Below are 23117 nucleotides of genomic sequence, written 5' to 3'. Positions count from 1 at the left end.
TAGCGGAATACTAACATCCTTCGTAGATAGCTCCAGTCTTAAAACAAATAATTAACATTAGATAAAATGGCTGATTCAAGGATTGTACATACCTTGTGATAATTCGTTTAGATTATGAATATCCATGTAATTGCGTTCTTGGTTCTGCACAGTAACTACTGTGTAATTAGACGGACATAGCCTTCAAAACCACATGTTGTTACCTGATATAATTATGTATTAACTCCATGGCACAGACAATTCCCATGCAATTAAACAGTAGTTATCATGTAAATAGCAGGAACCATTGATAGTTACACAGTTATTATCATGTTATTACCTGATTATGTATGCCCCATAATTTAAAGTGTTCCCTTAACTTCTTTTCCTTTCCTGTGTTGTTATAGCCTTCTAATGGTAGCCTTTACCAAAGATTGTCAGAATCCAATCATACTTCTGTATAAGACTGTACAAGCTAAGGATTTACATAAAACTAAGATTACTAATGGTAGAAACAAAATAACAACACACCATTTTCACAGGGTCCGGTGGTGGTTTTGTGGGGTCTGCTAAGAAATAAATAAACTACCTCCGATTTTTTTAAAGGTTGTTATAGTATGGTTGTGTGCAACAACCATTTCTTAAACTGCTGAAAATGATCTGAAAATGATCTGTCTCGTAATATTTATCTTGGTGGAGTTTGCCAGCTTTTACCTAAAGTGTTAATGTTCAGTAGATGGAAGCACATTATTAAGCCAACATTACCCTTTTTTTTCTTTTAAAAATAAATTCTTAATTTTCCCAATGTATACGGGTTTTAAAAATTATATTTTAAAAAAAAAACAGTTACCAAATACCTTGTTATTTTAAAGATACTTTATTTAAAAAGTACACAAACAGGATCCGATCGTTTCAGATAGGGCAAAGCTCAACATAATTACCACTCATGTCTGCAAACTCATGTCCCCGTGTCACAGTTTATGGTTACCACTTGCAAATTATAAAGATACTTACTTTTTTTTTTTTTTTTTTGGTTGTTGGAAACCCTTCTTCACAAACATAGCATTACTCCAGCCACAGTTTAAATTCATGAATGTCCATGAAATGCTGATGTTTTCAACTAAAGTGAAATTCTTCTATGCCACATCAGAATCCTGTTTCGTGATTTTCTCCATGTAATTTAGCATGCCATTTATGAAACAGTCCAGTCTCCCTGTCACCTTGGGAACAGAGTGAGGAGCAGAGACAGCAGAAGGACAACGGGAAGTCGGGGGTGAAGCCCAAGAGCTCCTCCACATTCTCTTGAGTTTTCCTGGGGTCAAAAAGAAGAGAGATGGATCAAAACAGGTAAGAACTGCCACTACATCGCACAAGTCAACTGTGGTGCGTAGGGTTAAAAACGATATCAAAATACAGTAACCCCACAACTCCCATAGCAAAAAAATGTTTTGGCTCAGCATTGCCTTCATTGGGGGTAATGAAAGCAATGCTAAGCCGAAACAAAACTGTTTTTTTTTTTTTTTTTTTTTTTAACGGATAAAGTATTTTTTTGTCATGTGAGTTGCTGGGTTTCCTTTACTTTATTTTATCAAAAGGAAAAGGAACAGTGCAGCAAAGGCAACAGATTGCAATGGTTCAGGAACAATGCCAGGAATGAAATCAATGTAAGATGACCTTGCTCAGGTAGGTGCACTGAATGCTGCTGCGTTCTTATCAGCATGTTACTGCAGCTGAGGAGCCCTTACCTCGGGGTGAAAGGGATGACAGGAATCTGGGCGTCTTCTATCCTTTTGTAATTTCAAACGCTCACACTTGAGGGATTCGTTATGTTCACTGGAGTTAAGGAATATATCGTGTAGCACTTACGTTACCTACATGCACAGAGATGCACCACTTTTCTCTCCATGTAAAAAAAAGAGAGAAAGTTATGTAATGGTGACAACTTTAGCTCTAGTCATGGTAGCAAGTGTTTTGTTGAATACTGAAAAACATTTCCCAGAGTCAACAAAAAATAACATGTCTATGTTTTCCCCCACATGCAAAAACCCCAAAAGTAAATAAAACTAAATATGCAGGCCTGAGAGCCCAACCCATATTGAATTTATAAACTACAATAAATAACGTGCTTTTTACACATTAACTGTATCCAGGGTTCAAAATATATTTTTTATAATTTCCCCACATCAAAAAACAAGAGGAAAACAAAGACAACATGCCCAAGAGCTGATCATACTGAATTAATAAAATCTTAATGAAAACCTCTCGGTTTGTTATTAGCACTTGGCAGGATGCGATATTTGGATAACATTATTAATACTGTATTATTCAAATAAAGCTGGTGTCCAGTTAGCTGTTCAATAAACACCATAAGCTTGCGTTAAGAGATATAGATGTTCTGTTTGAGTGTGTAACAGCTGCAGTAACAGAAAAAGGATATACATGATTTCTATGGGTTCCATTGTGATGGGCGTGGCTGATGTGCAATCACACTCTTGATCAACCACCACCATAAACAAATTGCTGCTGGGGATCTGCTGGATCACAAATGATCTGTGAAAGAAGAAAACAAACAATCAATCACAGATTTGTATTCATGCAATAAAACATCCACCACAATTCAGATTTCAATTACACAACAGATTATATCAGTGGTGGCCAATACGGGGACCGCGGTCCACGGGTGGATCACACAAGATTTTTGGTGGATCTCGGGACAAATCAGAACAATCACTAACATATAAACATACAACAGTTTTTGTTATGGCTCATGGGGAGAGCCTTATGTGTCGTTCAGCAGCACAGATGAAAATATCCTGACAGTTTCTGCATATGTTATTAGACTAAAAAAAAATGCTTGTGCGAACGTACATTTTAGTTTTGCTGCACGTATGCGACTACACATTCCTAAAGGTTAACTATAACAAATAAACATGATATTTTTTTTCAACTAAAACAAAAACAAAAAAGTATAATTAAAAAAAAAAAAAAAAAAAAAAACACATCTCAGTCGGATCAAAACTCTCATCGCTCAATCGTAATGTATGCTGGGAACGTAGTTTATTGGTGTCCACTGCCCAAAGTTAATCACACATTAAAAAACTACAAATCCCATACCCCGCAAATTTTACTGCCTTATCTGTGCGACGGCTACTCATTTCCAGACAGTTTGAAAACTTGTCAAACCAAAATGAGGAAATAACAAATTATTTGCATATGATTGGAGAAGTTTCAAACAAAACAAAACCGCAGTGAACAAAATTCAGATATGTCGGCATCTTAACAAGAAATAAGCAATGAAGTTATGTTAGAAGATGAAAATGAACAGGGAACTTCGGGAAGGGCTATGCTAGTTATGCGTGTTCACACTAGGAAAAGAACATACAAGTTCAAACAACAGTGGCTAAAAGATTTTCCCTGTTTAAAAAAAAAAATCCATGTTTTGTAAGTTTTGTCAGGATGCAGGGGAACTGATGGCAGGCAAGACTGTATTTTTAACAGGGAGCCAGAAGTTCAAACGTGAAAATATTATTTGTATAGTGCTTCAAAACGGCATGCAATGTGCCGAGAGGCATACATCCAGAAACTGCAGCCAGACCATCCCGGTCCATAAACAGGCAAATAGCACATTCAGAGGAAGATGCTACCAGGCAGTTAAAAATAATTTAAGTTGGGGGGAAAAAAGTTGTCCATTATATTTTTGTTGATGCAAAAGTATTGAACTGCATAAGTGTTACGTAAGAAAGGAAGGAAACAAGATTTGCAGATATTCAACAATAAATTTGAGCAAAATCGTATATATATTTTTTGTGTGCCTCTAAATTTTTCAGTGCACGATTACAATTGTTAACTTAGGCGCACATGTGCCTAAAAAAATAGTGTACTGTAGAGCCCTGCCTACACCAGGTTTCAAGACTCAGGTGAAAAATGCTGGTAAGTTTCTGTTTTATAACTACCTATGCTTAATACTAAAAATTCTTCGATTGCGCGTTTGTTACGTTTTTGTTTTAGTTTTGCTGTTTAACTTATTGGACAATATTAAATCCCGCTAATAATTGTTGGTCATAGCTTACTTACTGGTGGATCACGGAGCCCGTTGAGATCCACCAAAATGGATCGCAGTGTTTGGTGTATTGACCACCACTGGATACATCAATCAATAAATCAATCAATCAATCAATAAATAAATAAAACATTCCATATCTTCATTGACATGACAACAATAGCAATAATCCCACAATAATGCCACATTTGGAATTACTAGAGGGAATAAAACTGTATCTGGGTATTAAACACAGAAGCATTTCTCATAAGGACACAATATAAAAACCATATGTGCCCTTACATAAAGAAACATATTTAAGTAATAAGGACTAAAACAGTAATGCAGAAAAAAAAAAACACAATACATTTCTCAATTTCTTGTGCTTTTAGCTTCTGGCAATGAGATTTCATGGGTTACTAAGGATTAAAAGACAAGCATTTAGCCACTGAGATCCTGGATAATGATGATGATTCTTAATATTTTCCTTCCTTAGACTTTCCATAGTTGAAAATGTTCAGTTTCAGAATAATGGGTTACAGTATGCTTGAACTAAATTCCAAAGCTGTAAATGAAGAAATGTAACCGCATTTTCATTGTAGTTTCATGCTGGCACCTGATTCAGAGGCTTTAAGTGGGGCCAAAAAGTATGCTGTCTCTGCAGTGGTCTGTTTGTATCACGGTTGTTACTGCATGCAAGAGTTATTGTCTCAGTAGGCTTTTATCATGGCAGACGGAAAGGTTTTGTGAAATTCTAATCTTCTTTCCTTGAAATGCACTCATATCTAAGGATTAAAAGCCAATCCAACAATCTAAAGCAGAACACATTAAAGAGGTGGGTTGAGGAGAGGGAGATAAACTCCACTAAGCATGCCTTAGTAATAATGTATTGCATTGCTGCTAACTTTTCCTGTGACCCGGGAGCCTAGTGTATGTACTCTACAAAACAACGTAGCATAGGACTTATATTGCTCATAGACTGGAGGTCTCATTCTACTGCTGTACATTTTTTGTTTTTTAAATAATTGAAACATCAACTTTTCATCATGGTTTTAAAACAGGCTTTTTTTATACTCTTTTGGCTTTGAGTTACCCAAGTCAGCTTCTGAGAGATTTCCAACAGAGTACTAATAACTGTATATGAATAACAGCCAAATGCTCATTTTAGATTAATAGTCAGTGTTTTCTTAATAATGTATTGATAGATGTTTTGTTTCCTTTAACCACCATTAACAGTAAACCACAGTTTTTGTAGAGACAACAGCTTTCTTGTGTTCTCTCTTAAAACACAGCTTATCATTTCAACAGCTTCAAAAGATGGATTGGCAGAGGTTTGCTTTTCTGTTTTTACATTTTTTTTTATATAGATTTTGTACAGAAACAACAAACTTCAACCGTTAAAACTGAAAAACAAACAGCGTGGATATGACTACCCCTCCCATTTAAAATGAGTTATTTATTGGAGATACTGTACACAGGTCTGTATTACTGAGCCATGTTTATTTAATAGTCCAGTCTTAACTGGGTTATAGTAAACAATTTAGATATATTTTAAAAGTTGACTCGGTATGGCAAATGGAGTACTCAAGAAACACTCAAATTATGCAGCTACACCCTACTTTTCACCGGACCTTCTTGAAATGAGATATCTTGAGACAGACTGCAGTACGTAAACACCAAAGCTAATACCCGTCTTTTGTTTATCTATAGTCTTTTAATATTTGAATACCTCAAGCACACATTACGACAGATATTTAGAAATGTTCTGGAATGATTGGTTTACGTTATTGTAATCTTCGAATATCTATTCACTAGAAAGTGAGAACATAAATGTAATTTTATACGTTGACTCTAGTCATCACTTACATGTCCTAAACAGAGGGTACCAGACTATACAACACCAGGGATAGGAATAATATAGAAAAGGTATATGAATGGAGGTTAAAGTGCCGAGTTCTGGTTATGTCACACAACCGAGCAACAAATCTGCTATACATCATAATAACTATGAGGCGTTAGTGCTGTGATTTATCAAAAAATGTTAAATTATAAAGTAAAATCGCTGCTGATACCAGTAATTCACAATGTGCAAAATCTAATAGTATTATTGCTGATTATATCCCTTGCAATGCAGGGACAGTGTCTCATCAAAAGGCAATGTCAGTTATTTCTAAAACAGTATGGGATACTACAGCCCATGCTTTATTTCTGTAAGGATTTTAAACAAGAGATTGCACCACAACCCTCCAAAAAACATTAAGAAAAGTATTGCGAATATCATGTGTGCTTAGAAAAAAACAAAACAAAAAAAAACATTTAATTAATATGTTCCAATTACACACTTTAAAAGCATTTTATTTCTCTGAAAAGCTTAAAATCTTATCAGTTTTTGAAATTCCTGAGTAGCTATGATTGCAGCTTTCATTTGGGATCTGTGTATGTAGGTCAAGGCTAACTGATATGAAACAAACTCCTCAGAACTGGCAGTTTCTATTTAAATTAATGGACTCCAGATTTGCCAAGCACTTTAGATCACAGTAATCAAGAAGCACAGCTGTATACTTAAAGTTAAAAGCAGCACAGACCTTGCTAAAGCAGTCACGTACTGAGATCACCCAGTTTGTATACATTTTACAGATGCACATTGTTTTATGTGTGATCAGTGCCTAGATTACATGGAATAAAACATCCAGGTGATATTTATGCATGTTATTTCACCAGGAAAGTCCTGAGATGCCACGTTTAATCTCGGGATCCGACAGATGCAATTGCATACTGCAAAGTCAGTAGGTCAGTATTTCCTAATCCAGGTGACCACGGTTCAGGTTTTTGATTTTAAAATGTGCTTGGTAGTCTGATGCAGAGGCTACAGAGCCAGAGGCTGTGAATGCTGTTTTGATGTGCACTGCAAGGCAGATGCAATGTCTGTGAGACAGACAGCACGTAGTAGTGATAGGTTTCATCTTTAGGAGGCAGTGTGGTCCAGTGGTTAAAGTCCAGGGCTGTAACCAGAAGGTTACCGGTTCAAATCCCACCTCTGCCACTGACTGACTCACTGTGTGACCCTGAGCAAGTCACTGAACCTCCTTGTGCTCCATCCTGCGGATGAGATGTAAAATCAATGTCCTATTGTAAGTGACTCTGAATATAATGCACAGCGCACAGCCTACCTCTGTAAAGCGCTTTGTGATGGTGGTCCACTATGAAAGGCGCTATATAAAAATAATGATATTATTATATTATCTCTAGACTGTTACAGCTCAGGCATCAGAAGATAATAGGGTTTTTTATATTGATATACATTGGGCTTATAAGGTATTTTTTTTATTTATTTTTTTTAAAGCTATAAGGGGTACAACATATTTTAAGAAATTTAGATTCTGATTGAATTTTAGGAATACTTGGATTTCGATTCCTAGAAATAGGCTGATGTGAATTTGTTGTCATCACTGAAACTTAGACAGTAAGTGGGCTAGTGTTTATGGATATATTTGGGTGCTTTACATTTTCTGTTTATCATTTATGGCTTCTGACTGCAAGTGGAAGTTAACAATGAAGATAAGAAAACGCAGTGCATATACAAAACTATATGTACTATACAAATGTGAAGTACCTTACATTTAAAAAAAAATAAAAAGAAATTAAAATAATAAAAAAAACACTTTCTGGCAATGTTGAAAACTAAGAGTTACATTTCCAAACAGAAACTTGAAGCAGATGTTTATTCTAGACCTGTACCCTCTAATGTATATAAACAATATAGTTTCAGATAAAGGTTAATAAATCTCTGATTTTATTTAGCCAGCCATGCCCTATTAATCCATTTCAGAGATTTATTAAAATCCAAAGTGCATTCCTTTTAACTCCAAAGTGTGGTTACTCAATTCAGAGTGCCTTTAATTCAAAACAAGGGCATTTCCCCATCCCAATCCATTCTCCTAATGCAAACAAGGTTTATTTCATCTGAATCTCTGTTTAGTACATGTAACGAGATCAGTTAGATCTAAGGAAAATGTATTCACAAACTTCCAAAGGTCCTGAGACCAATATGGAATCTATGTAATCTATGTAATACTACAGTCCAGGACTGAAATTTGCCATAAACTTGCCGATGTGCTTGTGATTTATGCAAACTTCATTTAAACATTGTATCTTTTGTCTTACACTATATTATTTGTATTTTGCATTAGTGGTATAAATATTATTACATTTAACATTACTGTGATTTTTTTTTTTTTTTTTGGTAGTTCTATATCTTGCTCGTTTTTTTATTTTTATTTTTCAAGTTCAGATGACTTTGCAGTTATTTTTCCTAACATGGCCAGATCCAGGCTTCCTGTTACAGACATAAAAATAATGCATTTGCAAAGTATTCATTTTTTAATAAAAAAATAAATTCTGTAACTTGGAGCGCTTTCCTGTTGTTTTCAAGTTAAACATGTTGAAACTTGGCTAAGAGCATGATACTGTACATATTAAGTTACAAGGGCCCACTCTACTCATAAATCGTAATCAATTTTGGGTATAAAAAAATAGACTATAAATGTCTTTTGAAGTAAAGCAACCAACAGCATAGGGAACATGTGCCAATGGAGATATACTGTTTATCCCTTCTTCTATCAGGCAATAAAGTACATGTTTTAAACTGTATATATTAGATTTGCCATTCTCTGCAACAGCCTTATAAATTAAAGAATACATTCTTTTAGCATGAAACACGCTAAATCAAAGTAAAACGTCCCATAATGCAAATGCATAAATTAGGCACAGAAAATGCATGCAATCTGTACAAAGACACAAATGTCTTTGTGCATCATTACACCAAATTTATGGCTGTGGGTTTGGTTTAACAAAGATGGCGGAAAGCAATTTGTGCATGGTGGTGGGTTATAGCTTCAAAACCTTAGGATTAACTTACTATGGCCTGAGTGATGTATCTAAACTTAACTTCCTGTTCTCCTCCAGGTATCTACTCAGTAATCATCAACTTGTCAGGTTGCCTATAATGAATCCTCTGTTTATAATGCAGTATTAGAGAGTTAGTCCACATGGTCCAAATTAGCTGAAGTCAACTGAAACCCGTTCTTGCTGGGAATCCATGATTCCAACTTTGCTTTGCATCCTGTCATTCCAATGGAACAGGAACCTTCTACCGGACACAAACCCGGCAGCATGAGCAGTCAGAGCAGGGCAAGTCTTAATACGTCAAATTGTTCAGCTATAGGAGCAAACAGAGCATACAGATTTCAATCAGACTTAATTAGGGTCTGATCTAAGTACCGCCGATCTTTAACTCTATTTTAATCCAGCAGGAGTTTCTCCTCCAGGATTTATGTGAAATCAGAGTGTTAAAATGAAGGAGTCTGTATTAAGACCGCAACTGTTTATATCATTCAAAATAGACCCGATTTCGTCATAAGCGAACAAGGTATTATATTCATTAAAAGTAAAATTATGCAATTGTGTATAACCAGCCAACCATTAATTTGACTTTAAAGCTGACAACTTAAAAAAATATATATATTATATATATATATATATATATATATATATATATATATATATATATATATATATATATATATATATATGCCTTATTTTACTTTAATGATAATAACAAATATATAAATATAGATAAGGCTATTGTAAGGTTAACTATTTGAACTCTGCAGTATTTGTTTGGAAACTATCCCCAGTTGAAATGTAACAATACTTTTCCAATGTGGTCCCTCCTGTTTTTCAATTTTACCATGGTCACATTCATAGAAGCTGTGATCCCAGTCCATTTCCTCATCTTTTCTCCATGCATCATGGCTGCTTAGTCTGCTTTTTAAAATAAAACTGCTGCAATCCTAGACTGCTGCACACAGTGTGGATGCTGCTTAACATTTCTACCTCATTGACCTGTGGTTAAGTGAGCAGACCTTGCAAGCAATTCAGAGTGAAAAGGCCAACGATGATGCAGGGGCAGCCTGTCTAAATGATGGTGATACCCCTTTACCCACTCATTATTATTATTCCTTTTATACACCAGTCAAACCAAAATACTGATTAACCAGGCTTTTTAGTGAACCGCAGTAACTCTTCAAATAATGACTGTTTAAAAGCCAACTTCCCCGGTGTTTTAAATAAGTCATCAAAAAATATATATATATAGATCTGATTTATCTGTGGGCCCCCCGGTGTAATTAACATGGTAGCCTCCTATTAGCCTTGCTGGTGCATGTTAAGGTATTTCAGTGTTTTCCGTTTATACTAAAAGGATGTAATCAAGGTGGGATATGGGATTAAATCTAACAGACACTTGCCTTTTTTTCGGGAGGACCTTGAGGACACTCCTAATGAGCACCTCACATTTAAAGTGCTTGTTTTGGGCGGCTTCTTTCCACCAAAATGTGACAGCCTTCCAGATAGGGCTGATTATACTTATCTGAGTTTATAGTAACAGAAGATTAAGGCTGCCTTGATTGACGCCTTGGGGTATTCCTAAATACATTTGGAAGCCGATTCTTGGCAATCTTTGAGCAGATACATTGCCAATTACTGATTGTTCAAATCTGTTCCTGTACTGTGTTGTATCTCCATTGTTCGTATTTGTATTATTTCCATTAAATCCTCCAACTATTTCTGCGACTCCCAGCACCTGCACAATCCATCTTCTTGTCTACTGCAGAATCCCCAGCCCTCATTTACTTTGCTTTGTACTGCAATCAAAGTATGTATTATACAGACAGTATGATTCAGACTCTGTCCTTAGTGGAACACTGTGTTTTTGTCTTATGGTTGTTAAACCAAACTGTGTTTTCTCTCTCTCTCTCTCTCTCTCTCTCTCTCTCTCTCTCTGGAAAACTACTTTGTACCATAAGGTGCAAAATCAAAAAGAAAAAGGTAATGTAGGTACACACAAATGTGAATAATTGATCAAAGAAACACAATTTTATCAGGACATTTTGGACTACAAGCCCTTCTTCAGCTGGATAGAAAAAGCAGTGTCTACATTCATGTTATTCGGTGTGCTCACGTTGTATTTAACACATTGCAGTTGCTTTAAATCATAAATAAATAAATTGAAAACAAGCACTAAAATGGTAATGGTAGAATTCAAATGTTTTAAAAAAAAATAAACCTACCGGTAAACCAAATCCTACATTTTTTATAATCATTCAGAATGTCGCTCACAATGCCTTCAAAGTTTTGTAAATCTTAAATGGCACTTTTAATATGAGATTAATTCCACATTGTTATATTATGATTCCACTTGTCTCTGCTGGGCATGTGTGTGGAACTTGTGAGGCACCTTTAGCAATAACATTTGTTACTCGTTTGATCTCGGTGTATAGACTAATCAATCAATCAGTTTCACTGAATACAGCCTGGATTTCCTTAAAGGATAACGGAACAGCACCTCTTACAAAAGGGGGAGACAATTTCCTTGCACTTGCACTGACAGAGCCAAACAGCTGTGTCTCTCAACTCCTTTTGTTTCCAGTGTGAATGATTGATTTGGGATAATATTGCTGCAAGCGAAACACTTAGGCTTTAATAAGATCTGGGGCTGAAGAGATGATCCAGACAAAGTAATTCTGTGAATACACCATCGGCACGCTCTTAGTAACTTTACATTCTTACCCAATTACTGAAAAAGCAGCACAACACTGTTTAGACTGTGGTCCGAAATATCATTAAAAACCACAAGATAATAAGACTCAAAAAGAGTCTAGTTTATTTGGTTTTAGTTTTTGTTAACTTTTGTTAACCTGTATAATCCAATCTTGTATTTCCCCATGAACAGTAAAAAAAAACTATGTAAATGTATTGAAAAATATAATTAAAAGTAAATAAATAAGTTTTGATGAAAAAAGTATAAAGTGAACTGTATGCTATTTTTTTTTAAAGATGTTATGAATCAATATTTTCCTAATTTTCTAAGAGGAAAACAGACTGCTTAAATAATAATAATAATAATTATTATTAATAATAATAATAATAAAAAAATGATAAATGCGATACAGTAGAATGAGAATCCATTACAACAAAACTGTGTCCATCTATGTGAAAAAGAGTTCAATGAAATTGTAAGAAATGAAGACAAACGTGTTTTAATTTTATGAAAGAAAAAAGAAAAAGGTTCTGAATGAAAGGTAGCAGAGTATACCAGTGGACTGTAATCACTTCTTCAGCCCTAATACTTGGACAGTATTGTACTCAGACCTAAGTTATTGCAAACTCACGTCTTATTAACACTACTGAAGCGTATTTGTGACAGACTTACTATTTGCTTGGGAAAATAATGAGCGCTACGATTTTCTGTTTGTTGAATGAAATACCTTTTTTTTCACAAAAGCACTGAGGTGTTCCTTCCGTGTAAAAGACACAATGCAGGGGCCTGTGTGGGGAACTGAACAAGGCTGAGTGCTTCATAGCTTCCTCTCTGTCCCTTCAGCTGCAGAGCGCTGTGGTCAGGTGCTGCTCACCATCAGAGATATCTCTTTTGAACTTTCCAAGCAGGCACAGTCATGCGTAAAGTAAATATTTACGTACTTTGTGCAGTCCCCGCAGTGTAAACTCCCTGTGGTCTCCTTTATAGTCCGTTCCGACACAAAGGCAGGGTATTCTGTATCGCAGGGCACAAGCATGGCTCTCTGTGCTGTGTGGACACAGAATGCATTGACAGTTAATACAGTTGCACACTCACGGCTGCAATTTCAGTATTTACTTAAGGATAGATAGTTTAAATTGAAAGATTCAGAGTTCCAGGTAATCATATTTTCTTATTCAAAATTGAAAGATGATAAGCTTGACATACGCAACAAAAAAATGACTTCACCGCGGCTAGGACACTGTGCAGCTGTTATAATTACTGAGGAGAGACAACAGAAACTAAGTGCTATCTGTGACCTAGACAACTTTTTGGACGTTACACCAGTTTTGCTACATAGAAAGAGACCACTAATTATGTCTACAAAATACAAATAAATGGCACATATCTATGCTTTGAAACAGCCTAATATAATAAAGCAGGCTTACAAAAGACTTAAACCAGAAAAAAATATATATGTCCACCCAGTACCACACACTCGGGTCTTTTTGTTCAGGAAAGGAAACTGTAACACATTGATGTCATTGCTGTTGAGTGTGTGTTAGTTACAATGAGCCTGATTACAGTGGGGTATACATAAATACGGGATCCGTTCACAAAGCACACGACAGTCTGGAACAGTCTTATGAATCTCCAACTTTAAAAGCATTCTTTAAATAAGCGATGTGAATAGTGGCCTATATTACATAACAAACAAACACCTTAAAGGAAAGACAGAATTGTAAAACTGGTTGCAGCCCTCAAATTAGGTCACACCATTTATTTTGCATAAAGGAAATAATCTTAAAATACGTTTTTAACAAAGCATAGTTGTGGATGGAAACATTAGCAGTCACAGAGATTTTTTTTTAGACCACAAATAATGTTATTGCTTTACAGCTGCTGCCATCTAGTGCTGAGTCAATGTTATTACATGCATTCATTCCTTCTCAGATTCTTCTTTCATAAAGTTATTTTTCTCTACAGCTCATGCAGGTTTAAATGTAGGCTATTTCGTAAATTAAATCACAATGCACTTTAAATTAATAGAGACCTGTTGGCTATTCGTTTTGTAGAGTGTATACTTTTTAACCTGTTTATGATATGTAATGTAAAATAATTAAAAACAGGAGATTACTCAGAGGGTGTCGCTCATTCGGTGGTCATTCCTGTGAAATACTTTCATTTTTATTTTTACATTTGTTTTGTGGTTATAGCAGATAATACAGGTTCCTGTACCTGGATGAACAATTCTAAAATTAACACAATATATTTATTTATTTTATTAATATTTTATATTGATTATTTCCATCTACGTTTGTTTTAAAATGTCAAACATGACCTGTATGGAAGCAAGGGGGGTAGAGTTTAATGTGGTAATCTATCAGTTTATACATTTCAATTATATCTTTAAAGAAATGAAGAGGAATTGAAACACTCTCTCAAAGCACATTGTACATATTTATTTTTACAAATATAACACAAAGTCATCTCGTTTGATTGATCGAGATTGCAGTTGCTCAAAACACTTATAATGAGTCTATTAAGAGAGACACGTGCTTTTTGGTTTTCAGAAACTTGCTACACAGAGGATCTTATTTAAATGATCTAATGAAGTCGGCTGTATTTCAATCCCATGTTTATTGGATACATTAGTGAAGAGAGGTTTGTTTTTAAAATAATGGTTAAATACTGTTTCTGTTTCTTTAGTCTATTCTGCCCATCCCAGACCATGGTAAATGTGCATCACATATTTCCTGTTTTTGCAATGTGAAGTTCATTTTTTGTTCTTGTGCAGGAATGGGAATAATCCTACTGCAGTGTCACCGGGTCTGGGTTTTAATATGAGCTTGATAGCCACAGTGTGCAGGTAACAAGTTCAGGTGAGTCTTATTAAAACTCATAGGAAAACCAGGAAAGGATCAAACTGCTGTGCAATGGGAGTCTCATTTCCATCCGTGTTGTTTCAATAGTAAAATGTTACGCTACATAAAGTTGAGTAAGTTAAAGTCTATTCCAAACAATGGTTTTGATTACTGTACTTTATTTATTTATTTTTTTGTAGCGTGCAATGTTGAATTCACATCCGGAGAGCTTTGGTCAAAGTAGATTGGTAGGTTTATAGTTTTAGTGCAATATATAAAACAGGCCATACAGTACATATTAAGAGCAGATTGCGTTTTACTATTTACGATTAAATAACTGGCACGCTTCCCCATCCAGATTTAACAAAGTACTTGACTTCTGACATAAGGCAGACTAGAAAAAATAGATTATTCCTGAAACCCAACCTCGGGACCCTCATGGAAAGTATTTTAATGAAGTAAAGAAGAAATGTAGGACTTCCACGACTACATCAATGTGTGTCGTAAAGTCTGATGAAATAATTCTTCTGTTCAGTGGTATTCAAAGATGTCCAGGGGCTAACTGATGTGTTCAGTCTGACTCGGACAGCACTGCCAGCTGTGTCTGGTAATCAAATGTCTTAACTTATATACATTTTAAATTCCGTTTCACAATTGGATTATTGTCACCGTATAGTATTTCCATTATTATGAAACTAGGCTAAATAGAATTTGTGAGTGCAACCTGAAACTGTATCCTGGTGTCATAGACAACAGTACAGCTGTCTTTTCAAGGAAAATAATCCTCTCTCCCATTGGATTGTGAATCATTTTTAAATGTGTACTTGTATACAGTACATGGTAAACACAAAAAAAAACACAGATGGATTCAACCATTTATTCATGTAATACTTCCAAAATCTGGATGTATTATTTATTACAGGATGCTCGGTTAGAATATTATTTAGACATTTGTTGATGAGAATTCAGTAATCCTTTGAATAATATTCTTAAAACACAGCTGCTCATATTGTGCAGAATGTCATTCACAACCTGATTGATCCCTCGCTATTGATTTCTGCTTTCTGTTTAAAACCCTACCATGTCCTTACATCAGACAGTTTGAATATGCAAAACTAGTATTGAATTCGATTTGTTATAAGCTTACTATGTTCTAGTACTTCTCAGCTTTTGTTCAAGCCTGTTGTTTCTTAATGTTGTTCGTATATATATCTTATGGTGTTCTTTATGAGTAGCCTGATGTACACTCTTCCAAGTTCCGCAATATAAACCCAGAATCAAAACATCTCAATTGCATTTACAGAATTTCTTAGGTCTCACATTTTCCTATATGAAAAACTAATTCTCCCAGAAGCTAAATGTGCACTGTGTCTGTGTTCCTTTAACAGGAAGTGCAGCACAGAAAAAAGAAGGCATTTAAAATCAAATACACGTTTAACATAACGTGTGCATCTTTCATATTGAAAAATGTGAGATCTTCAAAGTGATGGCAATACATATGGGATACGGGTTACTGGGATTATCCTGCCAGCTCTGAGTACTTTAAGCCTATTAGGAACATAGAGATTAAGTAATTTATTAACATTGTATATAATCAAATTATAATTTGCACTTCTCATAACCTGATCACTGACGCACATGACTTGTAGGAACACAAATATCCATTCTTGAATGACTTTCTTCAATGATCACTTACTTTACAGATTAAATCAGAAAGTTATTTCTCGTAGATCATTCTAAGTAAAAAACAACTGTCACATTATAATATCACATTAATAACTGGCACTACTTTATCTAACTCAGATAAGATAAAGATTTACAATTCTGTAAATTCTGCAGAAGAACAGATTCACTATCCGTTAGTGGATCCACCTTACTGTTTGTGCCGCACCATTGAAAAGAAAATATCCCCAGCACACAAACATGCAACTCTGTTACTAATAGTGTTCATTTAAAGTAAAATAAACTCACCTTTTACAGTAAGGTCAGAATACCACCAACTGTACAGATTGAATTCCACCAAAAATCTGAAAAACAAATCCATTAAAAAGACTTTCATTGCAGTATAGCCAAGCTTGGAAGAAAAAAAAAAAAAAAAAGTTTTTTATGAGTTTATTTCTTTTAATGGGAATCTCTGGTGGTCCTTCCTTAAAGCCACAGAAGAATTTATGTAAAACAAGCACACGTCAGTCATTTCTGCTAATTCTAACCAGTCCCTTCCAGCAAGACAATTAAATGTGTCTGCACCAGATTTACAAAAAAAAAACCCACTAAGTTGAATAGGGAAAGCCCTATTGACATGATATCCCTTAAAATCGGCAGTCTTCAATTACCTATAACATTCTGTTTAAAGGACACATCTATATATAGATCTGCTTTTGCAAGTCAAAAACAAGTTTTCTGGATCTGTCCCAGTCCATTTCAACCCAGGACCATGTTCAAACCATTTCTTTGATACTGTATTTTCCAAGCAGCAATTAAATAAGGAACTGGCTGGAGCAGCCCTTGTCATGGACTGAGACCACTGTAATTAAAGATAGACACTGTGTCGTGGAAGAAAGACACAGAATCACATCTAATATGCAGGGTGTCCCTTGATTCTGCATCATAGGCATATATTTTAATATTGTTTGCCCCTCTATTTCTACAGATGTGAAACGTCTTTAAGCAAAGAGGAACAAATTCAGATCAGTTTGATGTGCGGTGCAGATAGTCAGCTAGGTGTGGCTGCCTCATTTAAACTTTGTTCATGTTTCTGAAGGAATGCATCAATAATAGACCCTTTTTGTTCTCTTTCCTAAGTGTGTCCGGTTACTGTGCTGCTGATTTGACGTATAGCACAGGCACAAACTGATACAACATGCTGTGTGTGATTCCAGAACTTCATCTGGAAAAATAAAGTACAATCTACATGAATTAGCATTAGCGTAGAAAAAAAAAAAAAAAAACTTAATGTGCATATTTAATTTACTTTCAAATGAAAAGCCTTTGGGCGCTGGTGTGAAATCGTCTGAACATGCATGTGTCACTTGTCTTTAATTGTATTTATTGTTTTAAATAATACATGACTGTAAAACCACACGTTTCAGTACTGGGCTAGTTTGGGATACATTTGGAATATTATTATTATTATTTATTTCTTAGCAGACGCCCTTATCCAGGGCGACTTACAATTATTGGCGATCTACACAGAATATAGAAAAGCTTTGGGATGAATATACATCTTGACATCGGGCCACCCCTAAGGAAAAGCTCTTTAAATGGTACTGTAACCACACTAATAGGCTCAGTTTGTGTCACAGCCTGCTAGAGCACTGCTAAGTCGACTCATAAGGTTACTATTAGTCTTGCAAAGCCAGAAACTTCAACGCTTAAAAAAAAAAAAAACAAGAGATCTTCTTCTAAACAAAAACATACAACACCAACGAGGAAACAAAGCACAGAAGAAATAGTATCTGATAATTCCCATCCAATTTACTTACATGACAAGCTCAGTCAATATCCACTTAACTGCAGCAAAGAAGGCAAAATAGGGCTAAAGAAAAGTAAAATCGCATTAGAACACATGCACTGCGTGATGACTGCCCTATACAATAAAAACAACGCTACTGAATTTAATAATAACTTACAGAACTTTATGTAATTGGGATGTAAGTGAAAGCATAAAAAACAAGTGTTTATATCAATGCTTTACACTTGTAAAGATTAGAAAATAGGATTGTGTACTTAAAGACAGACTGGGATCCCAAGGACATACCACACGTAGGTTTAATCTCCACTATATAAACCATGGATTAAATGTATTTATTGTTGTAAAAGAATACTTACATCCAATAAACTGTGTGCACTGTCACTACTTTCAGCATATATTTTACAGATGGCTTGGTAATCGTAAAGGGTTACTCTGGGTAAAAAAACGAAAAAAAAGAAACATTTAGTAAATACTGTACTGGAGCCCCTGATACTCTATATACAATGTAGGGACAAGTATGCTAAAGCTCTACAAATTAACTACATATACCTTTAACACTTGTATGATCTCTAAAGTATTATGATTATGTATTTAAGTTCTTCATTGTAAGTATAAGTGCCTAATAAATAGCTTGTGATTCAAGGGAACAAGATACATTATAATGACTAACAGAAGCTCTTTTGGCTCATGTGTCTTGTTTCCACACCCCAGAATAACCCATGTACAACTGTTTCCACCACAAATCACCCGAGCGAACCCATGGAAACAAGACAGGCTTCAGATTATCTTGTTGTGAGCAGACGGGACACCAGTCTCACAGCCAAACACAGCACACAAACCCAGAGAAATGCAGGTGAAGGGAGGGGCCGAGTGATCCACTTACAGCAGCAGCCAAAAGATTTGTATCACCTTGAATTTTAGACTCGAGACTTAGACCCCGTTCACACTACTGGGCCGGCCCAGGGCCGCCCCATGTTAAAGTCTGCAACCCCATTCACATTTGCGTTTTTAAGGCACCTTTGCACTTTCACATATGTGACTGAAAAGCAGGCCTAAAATGTGGCAAACTGCTTGTTTTGTTTTATGGAACTCAGAAAGGAAGAGCTACCGGGATATACAGTAATCCTTTTTTCGCAGATGTTTCTTATTGATATTTTTTTTTCAATGCAGCACAGTAGCAATTTTATGGTATATATTAAAAAAAACATATCGACTATTTTCACTTAGCGTTATGGTGTGTAACAGGGTGACGGTCCGAGCTTACCCCCACCCACAATCACATTATTCTCATAAGAGGTATTTAGAATGCAGGAAACAGCAGCTTGCTAGTGTCGACAGGTATAAATATTTATTTTCATAATGGATACGTCACTCAGATTGTAAATGACTATCAGGTTGTACACAATGACTGACATTCACAAGACAACCCACCTAATAGTACTGCTCCCTCCTAAGGAAAGACACGGCATTGAATAATAATTAATTCATTATTCAATAACCAGTTACACCTGGAATGATTTTATACAAAAATCCTCATATTTAACATTCATTCCATTTACAATAAACATTCATATAATTTACATATCACATGTTTCTCCTCAGTTATACATATTTGTTTAACCTGCATGAATACCGTCATTGTTTACAAACACAATCGTTAAACTATTATATTGTTTACTTGTTATTATTATCACTGTCATTATTATTCTCTTGTCCCTAACCATTACAAGTATAGACTGAACATTAGCATTACCCCTTCTCTTGGAAGATTACCAAACATATGGCTATAACAAAACCCTTGTTCCACATAGCTTTGGCAACTTCATCAAGGGAAGTGCCCTAATCTAAATACAGCAATACAACGTCATCTTATATCAAATACACTTTGCTCAACAACATGCTGTATCGCCAGTAGAATAACAATAATAATCACAATAACAGGCATTGAAATATTAGTGAAAATACACTTTCTACACTTTCAAATTCTAAGCAAATTACAAGTTTACCAGTACTATTAAATCAATAAAGTTTTTTATTATTATTATTTAAAATATTATAAATAGTTCCCTGTTGTAATATATATATATATATTCATGTTAGTTCAACTCACATCCTGCAGCATTCTCAAGCCAGATTGTCGAGACGCTGGCATTGAGCACAAAAAAGAATCCCAAGTTTGCTGCTCTTTACGCTTCGTTTCATTCAATTTATGTTTAGCGCTTCCCATTATACAATCGTCTGCCTGCAAGTGTAATCTACAGCCTTGCTGCATGAAGTGCAAAACAGCACATTACCATCGACGTGAAATTCGTCCTTGCCAAACTCGTTGATCCGATCTTTAGGAGTGATTGTTATTGTTTTCGGCAATTTTGAACAGCTCTGGATACTGACTGAAGTAAACCGAAGCCTCATTCAACACTGAACTTGAATACCGGAAGCAGTTTTATTAGACAGGTATGTTTACCTAAATTTAAAGCAAAGTTGCCTGTGTTAATGTTTATTTATGGTACGTGTATTGATTTGGTTATTCTCAAAACAAACAAAACATTGAAAATCAAACTGGTAATGTGATACGAAAAGGCGGCCTAAGTCTGCTTTGCGTTCATACAAATGGAAAAGCCGGCCCTGGTCCCAGATTGCAGGCCCTGGGCCACATCGAAACAGCAGCCTAAAACTAGGAAGTGTCACATTTTTCAATTTTGGTCAGTTTTTGGTAAAGTATATGGAAAGCTACAAAGCGGTATGTAATTCAATATGTTAATGTAAAATTAGTTAATTCTATAGGGTGATGCAAAACCTTTGTCTGTAGCTAAAAGTAAAATTCAACCTTAAACTTAGAATGTCATTGATGTTGGAGGTCAATTGTGTCTGAAAATTACTGAAAAGTACTAAACCATACTTTCTGTTAGTGCTTTGATATGATTTACTGTTTTACTTACCGTTTAAATGAGCCCATTTGTAACAATTTGTTCATTACAGCTCCTTCCACCTCACCAAAGAATATCCCAGTCTAGGGTAGAACATACAGAGATTCAAGCAGAAGTGTAGGCAAGCATGTCAATGTTGTGCAATGAATAAAAAGTGACAAAGCCTAAGGTTTGACGAGAGCAGCTTTGACACTTACACAGATAGGGTTTAGAGGTGTCTTGAGTACAAAAATCAGAGAGGACCTAAGAGTCAGGACAAGTTAGGGGAATAATAATCTGAGGAATTGAGCAGACGGGAGTCTTACAAAACTGACTTGAAATGATGTATCAATGAATCCCATCATTGAAACAAAATCAAACGAGGTTGTAGTTAGGATGAACATGAATAACAAAGCAAAAGCTCACCCAACCATGAGCTTACTCTGTCAAATGATAATAGTACAAAAAGAAAAAAAAGGGCTGCCTAGCTTTGAATACAAATGAATCACAGCAAATACATTTTGAAATCAAAGTACTAATTGTAAATAGTAAAGACTACTCTTTATGTCATGCTGTAGTGATATATTATGTAAGCTTTGGGTGCAATATGGAAGGGTAATGAAGTGATCAGAGGAACAATACCCTTCTCATTCGTAAGCTATTATCCAGGTTGGAGAGACTGGAATCAAACCAGCGACCCCGGGTTTGCTAAGACAGCTTGTTGCTGTTCACACCCAGCCACAGCATGGGATTGCAATTTTCAAGGTTTTAATAACAAAAGAAATGGGGATCTATTGTATTGTAGCGGTGAGTCCCCAAACAATGTCCTTTATAATGTATCTTTCTAAATATTAATTAAAGGTTCAATATTCATCATACACATCACCTTTCTGCAGGAATGACAGATGCATGATGACACTTATGGCTTTAAATAATATTGCTTCAAGTGATGACAGAACCCATGATCCACAATAAAGAATACTGCACAGCACATTATGAGCTGTTCAAAGCCTTAAAATAGCTTGACATTTATGAAGTCTGTATTTGGGGTTTGCTCTCTATGTCTCTCTCTCTCTCTCTCTCTCTCTCTCTCTCTCTCTCTCTCTAGAGAGAGAGAGAGAGAGAGAGAGAGGAGATACCTATCTATCTATATATCTATCTCTTATCAGAAGTTGATTATATTATCAAAAATAATGCTGAGGATTTCTATTATTAATAAAATTGTCTGACCCTTACCTGAGAGAAGTCTTCAGAAACCAAAATGAACCCATTGTTGTCTATGAGGTAACAGCTGATATTCTAAATAAAACACACACACACATAGTTTACAGTGTTACTGTTTAACCATTTATTGCAAAAGTGTATCCTGTAAGCAAGATCACTTCTTTAAACAATAAGGAAGTACATATGGTACCTAAAGTGTTGTACTTACATCATCATCACAGCTTGTAGGGCACTTTCCGTCAAGTGCTGCACACTGTAATACAGCAATAATGCAGTTACCAGGGGAGTACAGTACTGGAGGTTTGCTTGACTAGTTACTGTATAGAATGACATCAAGGACCTCTTTGTCAAGTTCCATTGAAAACAACTTAATTGCTTTTGAAACAACTTAGTTATCACAATTACAGTATAAACCTGATGGATTGTCTCAGCTGATCAGATTCTGAGACGAGCCGTCCTGTGGTAGATGTCCACCCAAGATAATGGGAATTTACTTTGCAATCATGAAACTAGTTTTAAACAGTGACTTTCAAGCAGGCATACGTGATCCAGTGCATACAGTATATAAATTAAAAACACATTTAAAAAAATGTTTTCATAGATGAGTTCTGGCTAAAGAAAAAAACAAAAAGAACGAATAGAAAACCGTGTAGTTCTTCATTTTAATGAAGTGCTACCAACACAGGTTAAAGGTATGGCTAAGGGTTTACGGTAATATTAATCTAGAACTGAAGCATTGAAACTCACCTGTCTGCTGGCAGTCCAAAACTTCCTTTGGAAAAAATCCAGTTTCATCTGGATACCTACAGCTGTTACAAATGGCACACAATTAGACATCTTATCCACGGTATTACAATTTATCATACGGACCCAATTAGATCGACAAGGATACAATCCTTTCCCTCCAAGTACCTTTTTCAGGGGTGGAGGAAAGTTTTGCTGTATACCAAAGTATATATTTTAAGTTTCGCTGTATACCATTCATCTCAGTATATTTATTTTCCCTGTAAACACAGTTGTGTAGGAAATGCACAAGATTATTGACGAGAGAAAG

At 35.5% G+C, this 23117-nt stretch overlaps 1 protein-coding gene across 3 annotated transcripts in view; it reads right to left on the bottom strand.

Annotated features, from left to right (window-relative positions):
- Positions 1-837: 837 nt before the first annotated feature.
- LOC117971351 (voltage-dependent calcium channel subunit alpha-2/delta-3-like) overlaps positions 838-23117 on the bottom strand; it is a 145654-nt gene continuing 123374 nt past the window's right edge. For all 3 annotated transcript variants that reach the window (XM_058999896.1, XM_058999894.1, XM_058999895.1), the window contains 11 exons: positions 22811-22872; positions 22272-22316; positions 22076-22138; positions 20873-20943; positions 18290-18365; positions 17944-17996; positions 16433-16488; positions 12560-12665; positions 2412-2529; positions 1725-1802; positions 838-1291 (listed from right to left, as the gene is read on the bottom strand). In XM_058999896.1, the coding sequence (XP_058855879.1) occupies positions 1196-1291; positions 1725-1802; positions 2412-2529; positions 12560-12665; positions 16433-16488; positions 17944-17996; positions 18290-18365; positions 20873-20943; positions 22076-22138; positions 22272-22316; positions 22811-22872 (824 nt within the window). In that variant the 3' untranslated portion in view covers positions 838-1195. The remainder of the gene's footprint in view (positions 1292-1724; positions 1803-2411; positions 2530-12559; positions 12666-16432; positions 16489-17943; positions 17997-18289; positions 18366-20872; positions 20944-22075; positions 22139-22271; positions 22317-22810; positions 22873-23117) is intronic.

Source organism: Acipenser ruthenus, chromosome 25, assembly GCF_902713425.1.
Source record: "Acipenser ruthenus chromosome 25, fAciRut3.2 maternal haplotype, whole genome shotgun sequence".
Classification (NCBI taxonomy): Eukaryota; Metazoa; Chordata; class Actinopteri; order Acipenseriformes; family Acipenseridae; genus Acipenser; species Acipenser ruthenus.
This window is presented reverse-complemented; position numbering and strand designations above follow the sequence as displayed.